Raw genomic sequence first — 21,523 nt, forward strand, 5'->3', positions numbered from 1 at the left:
ACTTTATTGGCAACTTAGTTTATTTCCAGTAGCTGAGATTCCTTGTGGATAAATTTCACCGAAATATTCTGAACCAATGTGAAATGAACCTATGCAAAGTGAATTATTTTCTTTCGTTATTGGGTTATATTCTTCTGTTCGAATCCTCCCAGTCAAAAGCAAGATATGGCTAATATTCATTTAAGTACTGGAGGCATTTCTTACGACAAGGGTGATCCTCCACCAAGATCAGCAGAAGATTTTTGACGCAGAGATGATATTCCTCCCAGTGCAGTTGAAGGACAAGTTATGTACCTATGATTATTTATTTTTTTCTTCAGTCATCATCAAGTCGTCGAATAAGTTTTGATGAAAGCTTTATTATTCACTTTGTTTCCTCGTTTTCTGCTCTGTTTCTTTGTTTCAGATATTATTTCGAAATGAAAAGAGGATAAAGAAATTTTTATATCAATGGAAAAGAAGCCCTTCAGTATTAAAAGCTTATTCTGTGAAAAAATTTGTCATCACTACACTACTCACGGGGAGACAGGGTTTTTTTACTGAGGTTTTTCCCTAAGCTCTTGTATCATACTCCAAATTGTATATTACCCCGTTACACAAACCTTTGCTAAAACTCATACATATGCTATATTGTTTGATAACTAAAAATGTATTGCTGACATTCGAAAGAATATTGACTAATTGCTTCAAGGAATGGAATAATACAAAACAATTTTAACATCCCTACTGTCGCTTCCTGTCTTTCAGTTGCCTTGAATGAATCCACAAAAAATTCTGTAATTTCGAAGAAAAACTCCAAATATTAATCTACGTATTAAAAAGCGATTATACTAATCCTCCTGTATTCAGTTATTAACATCGCTTAAAATCTCATTTATGATGTCAACGATATAATCTTTGGATAAAGGAGGATCCACATTTTTGCGGATTAAATTCTTATATTTGTTCCACGTAAAGTTGTAATTGGTTTAAACTGGAAAATTTAGTATATAAGAGGAAAAATTATTCAGTATAATCGGAAAACATGAAGGTGCATTGAAAAGAGAATCATCCACAGAGAGTTGAATCCATGAATCATTGCCACAGAATTTTGCATGGGATTTTAACTATTAAAATGCTCCTGAATTGATCATCAATCAATCAGAGGCTCTCCGAAAGTTTGTCGCACGAATTCTTCGCAGAAAAACGATCGAAAATTAGAACAATTTTACAGCGGGAATGAGTAATAGATTTTCATGCTAATAAACCGCGCAATGTATTCACATGATAACTCATGGGAATATTAATTGGACTGCATCCAATAATTATTATGAATGAGATACGAACCGCTATGTTTTGGTTCTGAGTCGGAATCAATTGGCCAACTCCGAAAGCGGTTTCACGAGCAGTTTTGTTTTATTCTTGCCGGGATGAAGTCAGCGTCTTGATGGATTCCAGTAAGTGATGGAAATTGATGAATTCGAGAAACAAAACAAAACCGGAATTCGAAATATTCGAACCTTCGCATCGCAAAAGAAACAATATGTCGAAACATTAAAACTCCTTCAGCCTATTTACATACAACGTAATTTTCAATTTCAGAAAATAGAACAACCAATTTTCTGGTTGCTAAGAAAAAAATTAAACATTGCTTTTCACGTGCCGTCTATCTGCCCTACCTGTTCCAAGACAAAACTACTTGAAATAGTAGAGGGCAGTGGCTAGGGGTAGGCAGGGTAAACGATTGCCTAGGTTGCCAGGTTTTGAGGGGAAATTTTTGTCAGCTTTTTCAGCCAAAACATTCGCAGGTGTAGCAATTCGATGCACATACCGAATAAGTATGCAATTCAGTAAGGAACTGGAAGATTACAGGCAGATATCAAGGGTGCAGCATTCTACTTATGACTATTCCAGTAATCCCCTGAATTCTGCCCTTTCCTCAGGTAGAAAATCTGTTGAATACTTGTAAATTTAATATTATTTCCACTCTGAATCTTTGGCGCTAGTGTCCTGAACTCTATGCTGAATATATCCTCTTGTTGTTTTCATTTCAATTTTGGAAAATATCCGTTGAATTACTAATTCATGCTTCCAAAAATTCAAATCTGACAGTTTCAGCACGCCAAAACGATAAAAATTGGCCATAAAAGTCATAAAAATCATTTTTTTCGAATTATCTCCTCCCCTGGGCTCCAAATTGTTTTCGTATTCATCATGAAAGTTGTAGAGCATAAAATGTCCTACAAATTTCGTCCGAAGCAATTCTTTCTACGTTCAAACGTTCTTGAGATATATGGCAATGAATGTACATTAGACTGGGTTTCTACATTGACCTTGGCCTTTCGAATGTGTTGCTGAACTCTTCGCCCTTATCGCCCTCTAACTCGAAAACGGTTGAGAGTAGGCAAAATTGCTTCAGACAAAAGTTGTATAGAATTTTATTGTCTACGACTTTCATAATTAATACAGAAACGATTAGAGGTACAGGAAGGGAGATATTTTTTAAAAATGCCTTTTTATCATCTTCAAACTGTCAGATTAAGAAAACCCCCCCTGATTAGTGTCAGATTGATGGGTCAACACATCTGCAACACCGAGATTAACCATCTGTATGAAAATCTGACTCGCTCGAGTATATAAAAGTAACAATTTTTTCTTGCATTTTCAAAGGATCGCTCTGACCTTCCGTCACATCCGAATTGTCAGTCCTTTGGGTCCAATTAACATATCCTTCAAAAATCTAACACGCTCGAAAAAATTTTTTTTTACCATTTCCAACTCTTCCGTACGGCCAGCCCCACAAAGCAAACTGTCAGATTAACATGAATTTATTATCAGAGACACATAAGGGCATATACAGTATCTTAATCTGACACGCTGGAGTGTGTACACCTAACGATTTTTTTTTACATCTTCGAGAAGCTACAGACGCTTTCCCCACCACTACAAGTGCATAGTTCATAGAACCTTTTTTGCTTTCTACCATCTAATCTTCAAAATCCACTAGGTCTCCACGACGCTCGAGTAAATCCCGATTTAGCATCATCGGCTCCCCAACTATAACTTTATCGGCTTGGCGTTGGGACCACAGAAAGAGTGGAAGTGTTTTGGAGGTCTGGGCTTTTTTTAAATGTCCCTATGTACTTCATTTTCTCTGCCTGAAGAAAGCTGTCATGCTGTCGCATCCACTCAAGGCGTGAAGAATTAATATTTGCCTTTTTGTGCTTTTGACAACTTGTTTTGCTTCCTTGTTTATTTTTTCTTGCTTTTTTTTTCGTTTTTCATCCATTTTGAACTAGAATCAACCATAGAATTGCCAAAGGTGAAAAAATGTTTATTCTTCGATGAAAACAGATGAAGGAAAGCCAATTTTCCTTCTTACTGAGTGGGAAAATTACCAAATTTTGGCGACCGAATGTGGCTGAATCGCTTGTATGATTCGAACGATTTTGTTGTCTTCTGAAAGGCTGTTTCCTCTTCTACAAAAAAAGTAAGAACAAATTTTTTGTCCGATGCACTCTTCACAGTGGAAATTGCAGAAAAACAAAAAAAGTGCGAAAATTCCGAGGATTTTTCCTCCTCAAAAGTTAAGCCCTTGCAGAAAATTGTCGCAAACTTCACTTTTAAAATATTTTAGATGCCCTTGAAACCGTTTGCACCTTTATAGTTATTTGTAGGAAGCACGGGTCTTTTTCGACCTAGTTTATGATAAATAAGTGACAAAAACAGCAAGATCTCAAAAACAATTCACAACCATTTAGGTTAGGTTACTAAAAATACGAGAATTCAATATGTTATTGAAAATTTCGAGAATCGCAACTCATTCCCTCAGTTATCTCCCATAGGAATCCTAATCGGAGCACATCTGATTATCTCGACAACCGAAACAATGCGCCGCAGATAAAATCTTCGAAATCAGATCAGCCAGATCTTTCTGGCCGAGCCGCAAGACGCCGGACAATTAACGCGAAAACTGAAAAACCAGTTACCACCCGCGATTTTCAGCGCGCCCACGATCTCCCCCAACGTAAACAAACCTCACCATTTTCCCCACATCTCCGTCTTATCAACCCGTCCTACTTAAGGAAAGCGACCCGCTGGACGCGCCTCAGTTACTCTGGCTAACCGGAAGGGATCCCTACCATCGGCGAGATTGTAACTCGTGCTGATCGTTCCTGCGACATGACCGAACCGGGTTCGAGGCCCAACGGCGGCGTGGACAACGCGGCTTTCGAGCTACGCGAAAAGTGCGTGGTGATAAACGAGACGGGTGATAGGGTGCCGGAACTCGCGAAAAATGCGAATTTTAACGGGTTTATCGTTGACCAGTACGTGCCCCGCAGGAAGAAGTCGCTGGTGCAGTTGACTAGGGAGGCTCTGCCGCGGTTGGAGAACTACAGGAATTCGAGGAGGGCCATCAAGAGGCCCTCGCTTGGAGAACTTCATGGTGGCGATGACTGGATTAAGACTGGGAGTGAAAAGGTATGTTGGAGGGTTGATTTTTTTCTAATTTTCAGATCCTGAACCGTTTTAATTTTTTTTTCAACTAGAAAAATAAAAATTTGTGGTAAAAACGATAACTAAAAGTGAGAAAAATTAATTCGAAAATAGTATTTTTTGAGTAACCTGGAAATTAATTAATCCATAAAGTATTATTCAATTAGGTCATGCATTTTTGAGAAGGGAATAAATCTCGATTTCAACACAAAAATCGAATTTTCAAGAGCCCAAAAATTTTTCAATGGAAGAAAAAGAAGAAACTCAAAAGAAGCGGCGAAGTCAAACTCATTGCAAAGAACAAAAAAATTAAATTTCTTTTCGTTTGTTTCAATTTTTGTGTCTTTTTTTTGTATTTTTAATAAAATTGGCTAGGATGTAATTCTTAAAAATCTACTAGTCAACCCCATATAATATTATTTGTGATATCTTTGTAAAAAAATATTTTTTTGCAATTATGTTATTTTATTTATGAATTTCTTGAGTTTATAGGCTCTGCCTCAACAGCGTATCCTAGTATAATAATAATAATAATGTTCAATTACAAATTTTAATACTGATATGATCTTAGTCCAGAGTTTATCCAAAATCCTTTTCCAAAATAGGCATTAATTAACTGATAGTTATTTGATCCCCTTAGGTGGTAAGCAAAAATTGGAGATATTTCAAATTTGAAGAAGATTGATAACATTATTTCACAAATTATTGTAAAATTGTACATATTTATCAAATACCTAATTCTCATTGAATTTTCTTTAATATAGATTAAATTTGTTGATTATATCACCTGAATTAATGAATAATACGAACAAATAAGCAAATCGCAGATAGGCAATTTTCGAAAAACTAATAATTTGAAACAGCTTTTGTAATTGAATCAATTTCATTATTAAAAATTAAAAGACTGTTGTGGTGAATAAGTATAGTTAAATTCGAACAAATTGAAGTGTTTCTCAATTATACTTCAAAAATAGTTTCATTCATCCATATAACTTTCCTTTTTCGTGAACCCAACCCAAAAAAGGGCATCAATGTCCTAAAGTTTCCTATACTTCAACAGCTTTTCACTGAATCAGATTAACTCTTTTTTACTTCTCGCTAGTCAATAAAAGCATCCAGAATTATCTTAATAAAATTTTATGGAATATATTGTAATAGTATGATCACAGCAACTAGAAATAAACGTCTAGAAGAAAATTTTAAAGAATAGATTAATTATCTGATGTTATTCGCGAAATCCACGTATTTCGAATTTTCTAATAATTAAAATTATAAACCAATATAAACAGTTACTCAAAATTTGAGAAAAACTAGAGAAATGAAAACAACCGTCTCGTGCAACATATGAATAATTGAACGATAACAGTAGAATATCCGTTGTGTGTAATACTTTTGAATCGATAATGTTGGGTTTGAAATGAACATTTTGTAGTTCTTAAAATTTTAAATAATTGAAAAACTACCCTTAAATTAACTGATGCGTTTTTCCGAATTTGCATTCCAATTATCATTATAATGGTAAGCTTTCCGTTTAACTTTGTTTAATAATATAAAATACTCATCTGTTTCACCATTTGGGTAGTGAAATTAATTAAATTAAATGATTATAAATGACCAGAGATTTCGACCGATGAACAGAAGAAAAATGTTCATTTATGCAATGATTTCATTAGAATAGTAAAGACATTCACCCTGAAAAAATTCTAAATCTGAAAACAATCATCCCCTCCAGTTGTTGAATAAAGAAAATTCTCTCATAGGATAGTAAATTATGTAAAAAGACATATACAAAAACGAAGAAATAAAAAAAGATGTCAATACTTATAGTGGAACCGAAGAAAAAATATTGAGTTTCAAACTTTCTGGTATGTTTTAAAATAAAAATTCTGACTCTCGTTTAATTTAACTATTACCTACTCATTTTGCGTTGTTTTCAGTATCTAGACTAATAGTAGACTATAGCAAAATCCATAGCTATACGTAGATATAGATGATGAATATTCATCAAAATAAATTCAGAAAAAATCGTAAATACCCAATTACTTCTATTTAATTATAGTTGGATACAACAGGAAGTTCGCTCCTCTGAAAATGACGGACCTACATGTAACAATTGCAGTTTTTATTCTCAAAGAATCAATTTACACCATCCATTATTTCAAAACTGACGCTTTGAAATTATCGATACCTACTCTTGGCCCATAATTTTTTAATATCTATATAATATAATATCTTTTACCCACTCACACGTGGGATTGACACCAGAAAGCTAATTTTATTCACCTGCCTCACAACAGATGCACTATAGTGATCAATTAGAGAATAGGTTGGTAAAATCCGGAAAAATCTGGCATATTCGCGGAAGTCAGCATCGCATTTCCATAAAATATAGATGAATAATATATCGGATCACCTTTGTGGGTCAGTGCCACCAATTTGTGTGCTAGCAGTTTTCTGTATTTTCAGTATTAGTGATAATTATGTCAATGAGCTCTCGCTCTAACCACTTTGAGTATGCGATAATCGATTATTAAATGTAATTGGTTCTTGAATGATTTCGAGATGTATTGTTCAGCCTATACATATATTTTCGTGCTGTCCCTGAAAGTGAGAATGGGGTTATTGTCTGATGATATAAAAATTATCTGCTCCTAAAATCTGTCATGTTTTCCAAATTGGCCATGTTTCATGTGAAAATTGAGAGCCCTAAATGTGCTTCTGCTGATAATCATCTAGATTATTAATTACATTTCAACGAAGCTTTAGAATCACGGAAAATTTTAAACTGGACCATCGTCATATTATAAATTACATTGAAAAAATTTCTAATCCTTTTTTCTCAAATTAGTTATTTTTTGCTCTAAGAGCTTTGTCAAGACCTATACAATTCAAAACACAATTGGAAGAAACATGGCTCAATTATCTTCTTCGAGATTTTCGTAATTTTTTCACGGAAATATATTTTCAAGAATTTTTTACCACCCCTAAGAATTTCTGGCCTATTCTCTGATTAACATATTCGTATCGTACAAACCAAATCAGTTTTTTTTTCTCTTCCGCAGGACTCCAACAGAAATTCAGAAACAATAGAAAAACAAAACCAACCCTCTCACGAAGGTATCAAGCTAGGATGGATACAGGGAGTACTTATACCATGTCTTCTCAACATTTGGGGTGTAATGTTGTTTTTGAGGGTGTCATGGGTAGTTGCCGAAGCAGGAATAGGTAAGAATACAAATCCCAGTTTAGTGGGGATTGTGAAAGAATGTTTCCCACGAGAATAAATGTTTTTGTAAAAATTACAGAAACACATAAGTTTCGATTTTATATGTTCAAAAGAAGATTCGAAAATATGATTAGTTTTAAAGAGGTTGAATTGAAAGAATAACAATTTTTTTGCGATAATTTACAGTATTCTCTAACAACATTAATACATACAACTAACATAAAAGTCAGTATTTATTTTTTACCGAATCACGTTCAAATATTTTTTTTTATAGCGAAGGATGAATTTCATCTCACAAAGGTTGAACTTGGGATATATTTCCTCATTTTTTTTAAATACCTGACAACAGGTGTTGCTCAAGTTGAAAGTTCTACTACATTTTTAAAGCCCCTCTTTTGAATAGCATTTCGAATTCTTGTCTGAAATAACAATGAATTCGAAATGGACGAGCTTACCTGCTTTTGTAATCCCTTAATCTTTCTGGATCGATGCAGTTTATCATTGTGGTATTTTCTCACGTTGTATACATAGAATAAGGTTGAATTCTGAGGAGATTTCATCCTAAGACTTCGATAACATAAGGAAGATGAAAGCATTGAAACGTCGAATTTTTTCAACAAGGACATGGATGATTTATTTCCTTAATGCCTTCATATTCAACCCAGGTTAAATTTTTTTTGAGATTTTTAGTACTCAGACATTTTATTATGTGTTTGTTGTTACATCTTCTGAAATCTTTATCCCCTATGAAATTTACAGAAGTTTAATGCATGGCTTCAAAAAGTTTTTTGTCCAACAATAAATGTATTTTTTTATTTTCTATGCATACATATTCTTGATGATACTTAATTGGGTATATAATTCCCTGAGAATATGATTTCGTATCACTTCAAGTGGTTTCGATTAAATACCTCGAGAGGTTAGACCTAGATATGATTTTTGTCAAATGAACACGACGCAACCTATTACATGAAAGAAGACCGCTGGCTATCCTTCAAAATAACTGTTTCTTAACGGTGCAGGTCTTATCTTAGATTTCTGTGATTTCGTCACCGTATATTGTAATAACTAGAATTCATTTTTGAATGAACCATAAAGCTACTGACGATTAATTATGACCCAAATTCCTAAAACGTTTCAAAAATCTTTTTATTTTATTTTCAGGTGGATCACTTATAATAATTGGCATTTCAGCGTTAGTATGCGTTGTGACAACGTTGTCATTATCAGCGATAAGCACAAACGGCGAGGTCAAAGGAGGTAAGTATCTACCATTGACCTCCTAGGATAGAAAACTGGATATAAGTGGAACTGTTGAATATATTTCAGCATATCGATTCGTAAGATTCGAATAACCTTAAAATATTCAACTTTTAGAGAATATCTTTCGTATATAAGATTCATTGAACAGCGGTCCGGGTCAATCCGCAAGTACCGCGGTTGCGGTCAACCGCAAGCAACCGCACCTTGCGATCAACTAATCATGTAATATATGGTGGTTGATTTGTTTTGCTCCTACAGTAATACTGAATAATAAACACATACACGTGTATTATACGTTCAAATGTGATATGGGACGTTGAAAAGAGGTTTTTCATTTAATATGGGAACGTGTTTTTTTGAAATCTAAATTCAACCGCACGTTGATTTTACCTATAATCAACGTACACTCAATAAGGAGTAAGAAACATTAGATCAATGTTGAATAAAAAACTATTCAAACACCCTTCACTTTAGCCACTATTTAAGAAAGCGTCAATCTAATCACAATAAGAAATGTGCCCTTATACTGCTTTTACAACTTATATTCAATAAGGAGTAAAAAACGTTAAATCTAGGTTGAACTCAAAACTATTCAACAACCAGTGACTTTGCCTTCCAATATTAAACATGTCCTTATCGTTCTCCTCAGCGTTTGAACAATAGGATGTAAGAAACGTTAGATTTCGTGTTTACCCACCACTAATGTTAATATTATTGAATTCCCAATAGATAGAGTTGTAGCGTTTATAATTCGCCTATCAAATATGTAATTTCGGGGCAAATTTGCTTGGTTATTTCCCCGTTGAATTTTCGTTACAATAAAGAGGGTAGTAGCTGCGTGTAACAAACCTAGAATCAACGTGAGGTGGAAACACTACTATGAAACTAGAATGTAACGTATTTTCAGCCTTCGTGCTTTTATAACGTATATTTAATAAGGAATAAAAAACGTTAAATCAACGTTAAATGAACGTTTAATGCAAAACTATCCAACAACCAGTGACTTTGGCCACCAATATTAAACGTGTCCTTATCGTTCTCCTCAACGTTTAACAATAGGATTTAGGAAACGTTATATACACGTTGAATGTCGTATTTATCCACCACTAATCATAACATTATTGAATTTCCAATAGATAGAGTTGAAGCGTGTATAATTCGCCTATCAAAAATGTAATTTTGGTACAAAATTGCTTGGTTATTTTTTTGTAGAATTTTCGTTACAAAGAGGGTAGAAGCTACGTATAACAAACCTAGAATCAACGTGTAGTGGTAACGTTGCTATGAAACTAGAATAGAACTTATTTTCTAACAAGGTTTAACCGTTTATTCAACAATAAATGTTTATTAGCACTGCTTAAAAAATACGTTTCTCTCACGTATCTATTTTTATTGGGTAGTTAGTGTGTTCGAGTACATTTTTTCATATTTTTCAGGTGGAATATACTACATCATATCAAGATCCCTAGGACCCGAGTTCGGAGCGTCCGTAGGCATCGTCTTCGCCTTCGCTAACGCCGTTTCGGCCTCCATAAACACCATCGGTTTCTGCAATTCGCTGAGCGAGCTGCTGAAACTCTACGACTTCACCCTTATAGATGGAGGCGTGAACGACACGAGGGTGGTGGGCATAGTCGCCATCGTGGTCATGATTTTGATCTGCGCTATCGGAATGGAATGGGAATCGAAGGCCCAGAATTTTCTTATTGCCATCATATTAGCGGCCATGGCGGACTTCATGGTAGGAACTGTGATCGGACCTACCACCGATGAGAAGAGGGCGCAAGGATTCGTTGGTTTCAATTGTGAGTTTATGGATTATTTCGTGTTTTTCAAGATTCGGTCCTTACGATTTTTTAACTAAACTCATCGGAAACTTTTCGAAGGTCAATTTTCGACAACCGTATATCTCAGAAAAACCACCAAAATCAGTTGCCAGTGCAAGACATTAATAACTGCCAAAGCCATTTAAAAGAACTGTTCCATTTTCTGCATCACTAAAATTCTTTTAATTAATTGAAATCATTAAACCATAAATTGAAATTGGGACAGCTGACTTATCCGCTCATATTATTCTAGAAATATATTGATTTTCTTATACCGGCGGTTTTCATCAGATGCTTGACTGTTTCCAATTAAGGGTTGCGACAAATTGATTTAATTAAAAAAATTCCCTTCCGGCGACTGAGGAGGTGTACGTATTGATTTTTTTTCAGCAGGGTTACGTAAACATTATGTGCAAGATTCCATCGTATGAAGAGCAGAGGAAAATTGATTCAAGTGGGTAGAAAATTGAGGAACCAAATGATAAAGTTGCTGATAAATCTCAGAACAAAATAAAGAATCAGATATCTATTTGATAATTAAACATTAGAAAAAATTAATGAAAACGTAATGGAAAATATGGCCTACAAAATTTTCAAGTGTAATTCAGCAAATGATCAACTGATATTTAGAAAACATCACTTGCAATTCAGATTCGTCAATTCGATTCCAAAAATAGTTATTTGAAATTCACATTCATTTCAAAAAGCGACAATTTCATTTTCAGAAATTACCAATACAGAAAAAAATCAATTGTAATTCAAAAACTGTTATTTTCTTGGAAAAATCTCAACTAGAACGGAAAATTTCAAGTGCAACAAGTATGTTGTAATGGCTGCCTATGTGATAAGCATGCGAATAATATTTTTATGTTCTGAATGACAAATGGCGATTTCTGAAGTAGGAAGATTATGATGAATCTGTTTTAGGAATGACGGTTTTTGAAAAAAAGTTACTAAACTGAATTTCAAATAACCTTTTTTGAATTTAAATTGACTAAATTTCAGTTGATCATTTTAGAATTAGACCAGGAAAAAGTGTAGTTGTATGATTTTTAATCAAATTATAGATTAATGGATAGAAAAATCATGATGATTATCCCTTATTTTTTCGGTAAAAAAAATTGTCTGTATAGTTTATTTCCTTTTATAATATTCTAAACTGAAATTCACGTTTCCTGCAGTTGATTTTTCATACTCCAATTTTTTTCTTTCAGTAACTGTATTTCAAGAGAATTGGGATGCAAAATACAGACCGCACGAAGGCATACCTTATGACTTTTTTCAAGTTTTTGCGGTATTTTTTCCATCAGTAACTGGAATACAAGCAGGAGCCAATATTTCTGGAGATCTGAAAGTAAGTTCAAGTTGATATTTATTCAAGAGTGAAAATAATTTTATTATATCGATAATATTTCTGCCTTATAGACTCTGGTATACTTGTATTTTCAGTTTTTTTCTTATTTCTGGAATGAAAAACTGCATAGCGTATATACGTATTTTTCCAATTAATTTTTCGGAATCTATATATGGCTCAAAAAATAAACTGTAAAATAGACAATCAATTATCTGGTCTATTTTGTAGATAACATTTTATTTAGGTAATAGGTACTGAAAACTGAATTTCCGGAAATTTTCAAGTATGTCTATTATTATTTTTGATATTGACACAATGAATCTGCTCAATTATTACTAAATGATATTATTTTAGTAATATTTTTTTAAATTTGAATTTTAAATATATCAACAGATCATATGATCCTCGGAAAATACAAAACAATGTCTAGAAAATAAGAGATCATAAATAAACCCTATTGGAGTGTGCTTTAGTTTGTCCATGCTCAATTAAAAGGTTTCATTACAGGAAATCACAACCTCCTATTTATTTATGTAATCGGTATGCAATTTCGCCATCTTCGTGTTCTATAGAAACTTATTATTTAAATATAGAAAAATCACATCTGGGTTATTCCCGAACGACAGGTTGTTCCCAGAAAATCTCCATTCAATTCTTCAAACAAGAAAATTTTCCACCTTGGGTCCATTGAAAATCACACCAGAACCAAAAGTCACGCTAGTTTCTATGCGCACACGAAGGTACTGCTACAAAAGATTACCAAACCATTGGTATATTTACGACCACATACGAACGTAAAGTAGAATCAACGGCTTACTTGACCATAAACCGGCCCTGACTATCCGGAATGATCCGGATGAAAGTGGTGAAAAGCGAGAGATACCAGAGGCTACTTGATTAATATGACCGGAGTTCAGGGAAAAATTTAGCCGCGAAAATTGATCCAGCTTCATATTTTTTTCCAAACGACCGGTTTAGGTATAGGGGTAAATCAGAATTCTTCACTTCTCTTAGATCGATGAATTTCTTATGATAGCTTCGAGGAAGGCGGAGGTTCTTCCTGTCTTTTCCCAACAATCCCAACATTTAACAGACGAAATCGAATATGAAAATGAGAATGAACATTTCAAACAAATAATAATGGGTTTCAGCAGGAAATCCTCGGACTCAAATTCGAAGATTAGTTCAAGACCCATACCATAATTCAAATGCTAATTCAATTATTCATCAAGTTCCGAATAACTTTTGTTATTATGATTCGTTCATGCGTACAGAGAGTGATGAGTTTGTAAGTCGTAACTTCCATTTGGGAATTTTCCAAACAAAACGCCAAACCTGAAATGAAATAATAGGGAAAACAACTGCGGAATCATGAACTCTCAGACAACTTTTCTTCGAGGAATTCTCAGAATTAAATATGAACAGATTTTCATTCAGGAGTAGTCCATTTTTTTCGAGTATTCATGTTTCGAACTAATTAATGAGGTTTATCCCCAACAAATAAAAATATAACGAAATTGTTGAACGAAAATCTGATTAATTTTAATCAGTTTGTTCCAATTTAAGATAACTCTCCAATTGATCTCCAATACATTTGAGTCAAGTTTTAATTACTTTATAATCGATTTAAAATTATTTTAAAATATATTTTCAGCTCATTTCTAAATTTTGAGTTCATAATGATTTCTTAATTACTTATAAATTGATTCAATATTAATTTATAATAGATTTAAATTAATGGATACTTGATTTTCAATCAATTTTTAATGATTTTAAAATATTAATTTTCATTCCATATTTTAATTCAATTTTTAATGATTTTAAATTATTAATTTTCATTTGATATTTTTATTCAATTTTTAATTGATTGAATATAATTTTAGTAGCCTCAATTTGCAGCGACATTTCGTATGATGGTCATTTTTATTAAAGGATTTTTCTTCTCCAGGATCCCGCCTCAGCGATCCCTAAAGGAACATTTCTTGCACTTGTGATATCGATGATATCATACGCTGCTTTTGTTCTTTTTGCTGGGGGAGCAGCTCTAAGGGACGCGAGTGGTAATGTGACCGACTTGGTGAGTGGAAACCTCACTGGTTGCGTGGCTGACGATTCCTGTAAATATGGACTATTCAACAGTTATCAGGTGAGTAGAACGATTCTTAAAAAAATGGCTAGCGAAAATCTTATCAACTCACATCTATGTAGGGTAGTGATAGACAGGTTTCATTCTTATTTGAGGTCGTCACTCGTCAGTACCACATAACTCAACCAAGGATGCTGACCGAATAAAACAGAAGATCTGAAAAAACCAAGTTTTTCGTTTTTTTTTAACTGTTCTCCGAAGTTTCCATCAACTCCCCGTATATCCCATATATGTAACTCTGAAGCAATAAGAAAATGAATATAGAATTTGATGGAAAAGTTTTCACTTTCATATGCAAGATGGCGATCTACTTTATCAGTTTAATCCTGTCATTTATTCACACGTTCTGGATTGCTTGATGTTAAAAGACTGTATTTTTCCCTTTCAAAAGAATATATTACCAGTGGTTTTGATTTTCAGGCCCAAATCTTGACCATAACACCCGAGAATAGCACACATAGAATAAACAATATTCTATTTACCGCGAAGTATCGTATCATTTCATTTCGGCACATAAATATTTTACCATGGATGATTTGGAGAGAAATCGAATTTGAATATTATGATGCGTGACTTTATGAAAATAAACGGATAGCAAATGCATCGCGATCGAGGCACTTATAGCTCAAAAGTTGCGGATATGTGGATGCGAAGGTATCTTTTGTGTCAATATGTTTTTACCTTGTCACTGAGGTCATCTGTTGTTGACGTTTTGGATCTTTGTGGGTCAGGAGTATGGATTTATCAGGTGTTAATACTCTCATAAAGGAGCAGAGCCGTACTGAGTATATAATTCGTGATCGAATAAATTTTTCAATTCCAAGGATGATTTTCCTTTCAATAATTTACATCTCACTCAGGTTCTAAGATATTTGAAATTTAATAACATTTTTCGTTCAGCTACAGTTTGGAAATGAATTTTAGTATTGATACTTCTCGTAGTAGTAAAGTCCCTATGTACTCAGTTCCTATGTAATGAGTTAGTAGTGAAGTAGTATTCAGGAAATTGCACCGAGCATATCTTTCATATGGACGTCTGTATACAAGGGAACGTCGATCACAATGGTAGAGGCATAATCTAGACTCATCAGTGAAGAGAACTCTTTCCCAATCGGCCTCTTCCCAATGGATATGCTCTCTCGCAAAATCCAAACGCGCCCTTCGATGGGCTGGGGTAAGAGCTGGGCCTCTTGCCGCGACACGAGGCCTTAAATCTTATTCTCTGAGGCGATTTCTTATTGTCTGAGTGCTAATTTGCACCTCATGAGTTTGCTCAAGCTGAATTTGAAGGAGGCGAGCGGTTGCAAACCGTTGTCTCAACGAAGAAACTCTCAAGTAACGTTCTTGAATCGCAGTTGTTACCCATGGTCTACCTTGTCCTGGTCTTCGGACATTCATACCTGTCTCCCTGAATCGCTGCAACATTCTGGACACACTTGTATGGGGAACTCTAAACCTTTCTGCAATTCTTGTGTATGTCCACCCTTCTTCTCGCAAAACTACCGCTGGGGCACATTCCTCTTGGGTAAAATTGCGTGTTTCGCGTTGCATAGCGATCGAGTGTAGAAAATCAAACGAAAGAAAAACTATTGATCACTAGAATTGATCGAGAACAACTGATTTTAGAATGGAGCCAATACATTCAAAATCTGATAATATCATCTTTTTTTATTCCTGCTGGGAAAAAACATCTGTATTGAAGAAAACCGTTGAAAGTGGATAACATATGCATGCATAATTCTGATAAAAATAATTATCATTGAGAACACCTTCAGTTGTAGAATAAATTTGAGATTTCCATAATGTGCGTTCAATTTTTTTGCGCAGTGTAGTTATATCGTACAAGATTTGTCGCCCCGCATTCGCCATTTTGCAACTAGTTTTGTTTGCTTTACATAACTTCTTTCTTAATACTTGATTAACTCGATTTTCATCATGCTTTATTAGTAATAAATCTCATCTATGAATGAAGCTACCTGGAACTTAATATCAATGGATGGAGACCACTTTTCAGAGTTCTTCCCTGTTTACGTTCTGTTTACGTGTCGTAGAAGTTTACAGAGCAGAAGTGACACACCCCGTCTATGTTGCCAATTATTTTTGATGGAGGAAAATACATCGCAGGTTTTGCATAGAGTTTATCGATTCAATATTTTGCGTAGTAGCACGTGGCGCTTGGGAAAAGATGCTTGAATAGAATATTCATCAGAAAAAATCATCTATATAAATATCGTAATTTGGGAAAGAGGAAGGGAAATGAATTTTTCAGAAATTACCTTTCAGGGTGCAGCTAAAGATTGCTTCATTACTTCATATCGTTTTGAAACGGCTTATTAGCATACGACCTGTGAAATTTAACCAGGATTGGCTATTTGTTTTTTAATGTTTGATTTTCCAAAGTATTTTTCGTCCGAAGACACTTTTTGTCCTCACACTCTTTTCGTCCGCTGTCGTCACTATGATACTGTGCTTCTTTTCAGATGATGACCATCATGTCTTCTTGGGACCTCCTGATTTACGCTGGTTGTTTTGCCGCAACACTAAGTACAGCCCTTACCAATCTCCTCTCTGTACCTCGTCTTATACAAGCCTTGGGCATCGACAGAATATATCCAGGGCTTATTTTCTTTTCCAAAGGCTACGGAAAATCTGGAGAGCCTTATCGAGGCTACATACTCACCTTCATAGTATCTGGTGCTTTTCTTTTGATAGGTAAGTACCGTATTATATTTAATCTATTTTGAGGTACCTTTTGAGTCCTAGTTGGAAGGTGAATATTGATGAGTAGTTTCAAAATTAGTCTTAATAACTCTAGATCAACTCACCATAAGTTCTTTCGTTGAATGGAAGCCTTGCAAGCATCGTTCTTGTCTAGAGCATCGACTAGCCGCTGTATTTGACACCACATTACCCTCTGGCAACTGCCCCGGCAGTTTATTTTTCCTGTTGAATATTTGCCATGTTATGTATTTTATATTTTATGCGAATTTCCAGCTGAAATCAACGCTATTGCTCCTCTTATATCCAACTTCTACTTGGCCTCTTACGCCTTGATCAACTTCTGCACCTTCCATGCTGCCTTCGTCAAACCTCTAGGTTGGCGACCAACATTCAAGGTAAATACTTAGCTGAAACACCCATCTTAAGATACTTCATGAATCGCTAGAACTTTTTTTTGTATTTAACTGTAGGCTTCTAATTTCAGTACTACAACATGTGGTTGAGTCTGGCTGGATTCTTCACATGCGTTGTCATCATGTTCATGATCAACTGGCAGTCGTCACTTGTGACCTTCATAGTAATCTTGAGCCTTTATCTTGTTGTGGTCTATAGGAAACCAGGTAAAAAATATCATTATATCTTTTCGGATGAATATGTCTGATCATGATTCATGTAAAGGTAGACTAGATGAACTGATTTTTTTCAGATGTAAACTGGGGATCTTCCACACAGGCTCAAACTTACAAGACAGCTCTAGGTATGGCCCTTAGGCTCAACAGCGTCGGAGAGCATGTCAAGAACTACAAACCCCAAATACTAGTTCTGTCAGGATCTCCTAAAGCAAGACCACCGTTGGTTGATTTCGCTAATTTGATAACCAGAAGTAACTCTCTTCTCATTCTTGGGGATATACAAGAGGTAAATTTGGTATATACTCAATGCTTCTCTCGACTAATAATGTTCTTCCAGAAACGTCTTCCTCATAGGAAGAGAGCTTCGCGAATGAATTCGGTGTATGCGTGGTTGAGGACTAACAAGATCAAGGGTTTCTATACCATTGTTGACAACATGAAATTCGAGGATGGTTCGAAAGCTTTGCTGCAATCTACAGGTATTGGGAAGTTGAGCCCGAATGTTTTGATGTTGGGATACAAGAATAACTGGATGACATGCAACCGGGACGAGTTACTAGCATACTTCAATGTTTTGCAGTGAGTATTACTGTTTTAATTTCAGTGTATTGAAACTGGGAAGCTAGATAAACTGGCACATTTACGCCGCCAGTAGATTAGTCTTCTATCGACCCAGTTTTTATGTTTGTATTGTATTTCTAATTCTGTATTTTAATATTTTGTTATTATGTTTTAATCAAGGCGATACAATTTTTTCCAGTGCCGCCTTTGACTATCGTCTCTCGGTGACCATCCTGAGGGTGAAAGATGGCCTGGACTATTCCAGCCTGACAGAAGATGATGAACCAGCAGGTAACGCAAATGGATCGACGGACCAAACCATTCCTCATCCTCCATCTAGCACGGATCTTAGAATTTTCACCTCCAGTAACATGATGCATGCTGATTCTAACCTATGTTTAGCCGACTTAGGTGGATCTGGCCCTAAAAAAAATTCACCGTCGTCTGCAACTGTCACCTTGTGTAAGGAATGAACCATATAGTTTTTGGTGTGTTCTGATTTCACTCAAGTTAGGTGCAGAAGTGGTCGGCATTGATCAGTATTCTCTAATATTTAAATATTTCATTATTTTTTTTTTATTTCAAACTCTTATTTGTTATAACACCCATCTGAACGTCATAATGATTTTATACTTTCCTACACCTGAATAAGAAGCCATTTTGATAGCAAAACATGTGCAATGGTAAAAACTCAGAATAATATAATTCAGTTCCTTAATTCATCATTGCATCATAAGATTTTACCGTTAATCTTATATCTCCCGTCATTAGTAAACAAAAGAATTGAGGAGATTTCACTATTTGGTGCTTTTTAAACAGTGAGAAAAATATTTTATTCCAACTAGTAGGTACATTATATTTCATCATCATGAATAACTTGAAATTTCTATAATATTGCATGGATTTCAGAGTAGTTAGCAATTCATCCACAATAAGTTATTTGGAAGCTTTACAAAAATTTTCGTTTCTCTGCACTATCTATTTTTTCCGAGTAGGTATGAAGTTATAATGCATTTTCTATGTAGTTACCTCATTTATCGAACAGTTTTTCGCTCGACAAATCTTCAATATAGATAGTCAAGCGAATCATTTCAGTCGAAAATTTTGCTATGCATCTACACTACTTCTGCATGTAACTTTCGAGTTCTGTTCCACCTGTTCAGCGATAATAGTTAATAGTGTATCATTTTCGCGTTAGATGGCTGCGATGGTGACAAACCCAACGTAGATGCGATCGAGATAAAGAAGAAGCTGAAGAAAGAAGCCCTCTCGAAATATCTCAGAAGAAACTCCGACCTGAATAAAAGCATGGGCATTGAAAAAATGATGCTGTTCAGGACGAAGCAGAACAAGGGAAATATAGACGTTTGGTGGTTGTATGACGATGGAGGACTGACAATGTTGTTGCCATATATTATTTCAAGCAGACAAGACTGGGAAAGCTGCAAGCTTAGAATATTCGCATTAGCAACGAACATGCACATTTTGGAAGAAGAAAAAGCTAAGTAAGGGTTACTTAGTATTATACTAGCAATATAATTCAACTGATATATTATATTCAACGCCACTATTCAGTGAATAATTGCCCATCACACGTGAGTAATGAATGTTTGATAAAAAATCAGTGAATAATCGAAACTTCTGAAAATCATCAGAATTTTAGCGATGCAACTTGTTCGAACGTAGCCATCTAGCATCTCAACGATTATGAATTGACTTATTTTAATTATCGTTTAATTAAAAGCTTCAACCTCCCAAACACATGTATTCGTGGTATATGAAGACTAAAGACAATACATATTCGTGAAGCAGTAGAACCATGATATATTATAATAAACGTATATAGCATATTTGCAACATAGATGTAACAAAGCTGAAAAACATCATAAACCAACCTGAGATGTAGTTTCAACATTAAGCACAGACTGGCCATCAATTAAGTCTCAGATATGTAACTCTTGCCGACGATAATATGTAAACATCATGTTTTATACCCATTTAGGTGTGCCTCAATGCCATATTATACCAATAATTTCTTCCCAATTGTTAAATGATTTAATCTCATAGTCTATCAACAATCAATTCTTTTTTCAGCATGGCGAATCTTCTTACGAAATTCAGGTTAGAATACTCAAGTTTGGAGATGGTTTCCCTGTCAGAAAAACCCCAACAGGACACGATAGAATTCTTCAACGGACTATTAAAAGACTTCAAAACAGAGGACACAGAAGGAGACGGTAGGTTCAGTTTTTACATCGTGACGAATATTGAATGATAGCAGTTATTTTCAGAGGCTAGAGTTTCGGAGCAAGAAATCATTTCATTGCAAGAGAAGACTTATAGGCAGTTGAGATTAAGAGAATTACTGCTAGAAAAATCTAAAGATACGAATTTGGTGGTGATGTGAGTGTTTCTTTTTCTACAGCTATGCTAGAGAACTGTTTCAAATAGAATTAGGTACATTCTGTTTTCAATCGTTTTGGTAAAACTGTCGCATTTGGAGCTCAAAAAATACAAGAATGATTCACTGATATTCCATTAAGACTGTTTATTTTCAGGTCATTGCCAATGCCCCGAAAAGGCAACGTATCAGCTCCATTATACATGGCTTGGTTAGAGGCTCTAACAAGGGATCTGCCGCCTTACTTGTTAGTGAGGGGCAACCAGCAGTCTGTTTTGACATTTTATTCGTAGGAAATCTGTAAATATGAGTACAAGCAACATAAATTGTTTAAGGGTAATTCAGGACGAACAGAGACTTTAAATCGCACATGTCTGAATCAATATTTTATTGTTGTGTGATGAGGATTTTTTATTTTCGAAGCTGCAACGTGTGATTCTCGAGATTTCGTATTATCCTATGAACCCAGACCAAATATAGAGTAGTACCTACAGAAAAACATATTTTTGTATTTTGTAATTTTATTTATTTATAATGTATTTAACAAACTAATAGTTTTTTAATGTTTATACAATATTATAAAGCAAAACTCAAAGAGTATTTTGTATTGTGATGTATTTTAGTATCTTAGTTTCCAAATAATGATAATAAAAATAATAATATAGAATTAGTTTCAATCTTTCAATTAAAAGCACCATTAGGAATGTCTTACATTAACTTAGTGTGAGTCGTCATTTTCAGATCTCACAATTATGAATATATACGATTTGAGTATTTTGATCAAGATTTTGAGCAAATGAAAATAAATATATGGGGAAAGGTCTCAGATATACTCAACTGCCAATGGACCTATATGAATTATGGAATTTGATGAATCAGTAAAAATAAAATCACCAAGAAATATTGATTGAAATTTG

The 21,523-nt window shown here is 34.6% G+C and overlaps 1 protein-coding gene and 1 long non-coding RNA gene across 2 annotated transcripts; one reads left to right on the top strand and one right to left on the bottom strand.

Annotated features, from left to right (window-relative positions):
• The first annotated feature begins 3,898 nt into the window (after positions 1-3,898).
• Positions 3,899-21,276, top strand: LOC123319446 (bumetanide-sensitive sodium-(potassium)-chloride cotransporter). The gene is made up of 16 exons (XM_044906428.1): positions 3,899-4,461; positions 7,539-7,701; positions 8,867-8,962; positions 10,402-10,770; positions 12,006-12,145; positions 14,094-14,291; positions 16,772-17,003; positions 17,286-17,407; positions 17,497-17,632; positions 17,719-17,930; positions 17,982-18,223; positions 18,405-18,667; positions 19,404-19,710; positions 20,300-20,442; positions 20,497-20,608; positions 20,764-21,276. Exons 1-16 carry the CDS (start codon positions 4,162-4,164, stop codon positions 20,897-20,899), a joined length of 3,171 nt encoding a protein of 1,056 aa, XP_044762363.1. The 5' UTR covers positions 3,899-4,161; the 3' UTR covers positions 20,900-21,276.
• On the bottom strand, positions 14,124-15,257 carry LOC123319454. Its single transcript, XR_006538487.1, has 3 exons — positions 14,693-15,257; positions 14,344-14,529; positions 14,124-14,260 (listed from the first exon to the last, which is right to left on the bottom strand). It is a non-coding gene; the product is annotated as an uncharacterized LOC123319454 (long non-coding RNA).
• Positions 21,277-21,523: the final 247 nt, after the last annotated feature.

This window comes from Coccinella septempunctata, chromosome 8, assembly GCF_907165205.1.
Source record: "Coccinella septempunctata chromosome 8, icCocSept1.1, whole genome shotgun sequence".
Taxonomy (NCBI): Eukaryota; Metazoa; Arthropoda; class Insecta; order Coleoptera; family Coccinellidae; genus Coccinella; species Coccinella septempunctata.

Coding starts and splice junctions, on each gene's coding strand:
- LOC123319446 (XM_044906428.1), top strand. CDS start 4,162: ATGACCGAACCGGGTTCGAGGCCCAACGGCGGCGTGGACAACGCGGCT. Junction 18,668..19,403: donor GTCTGCAACTGTCACCTTGT/GTAAGGAATGAA, acceptor TTTTCGCGTTAG/ATGGCTGCGATGGTGACAAA. Junction 19,711..20,299: donor TTGGAAGAAGAAAAAGCTAA/GTAAGGGTTACT, acceptor TTCTTTTTTCAG/CATGGCGAATCTTCTTACGA.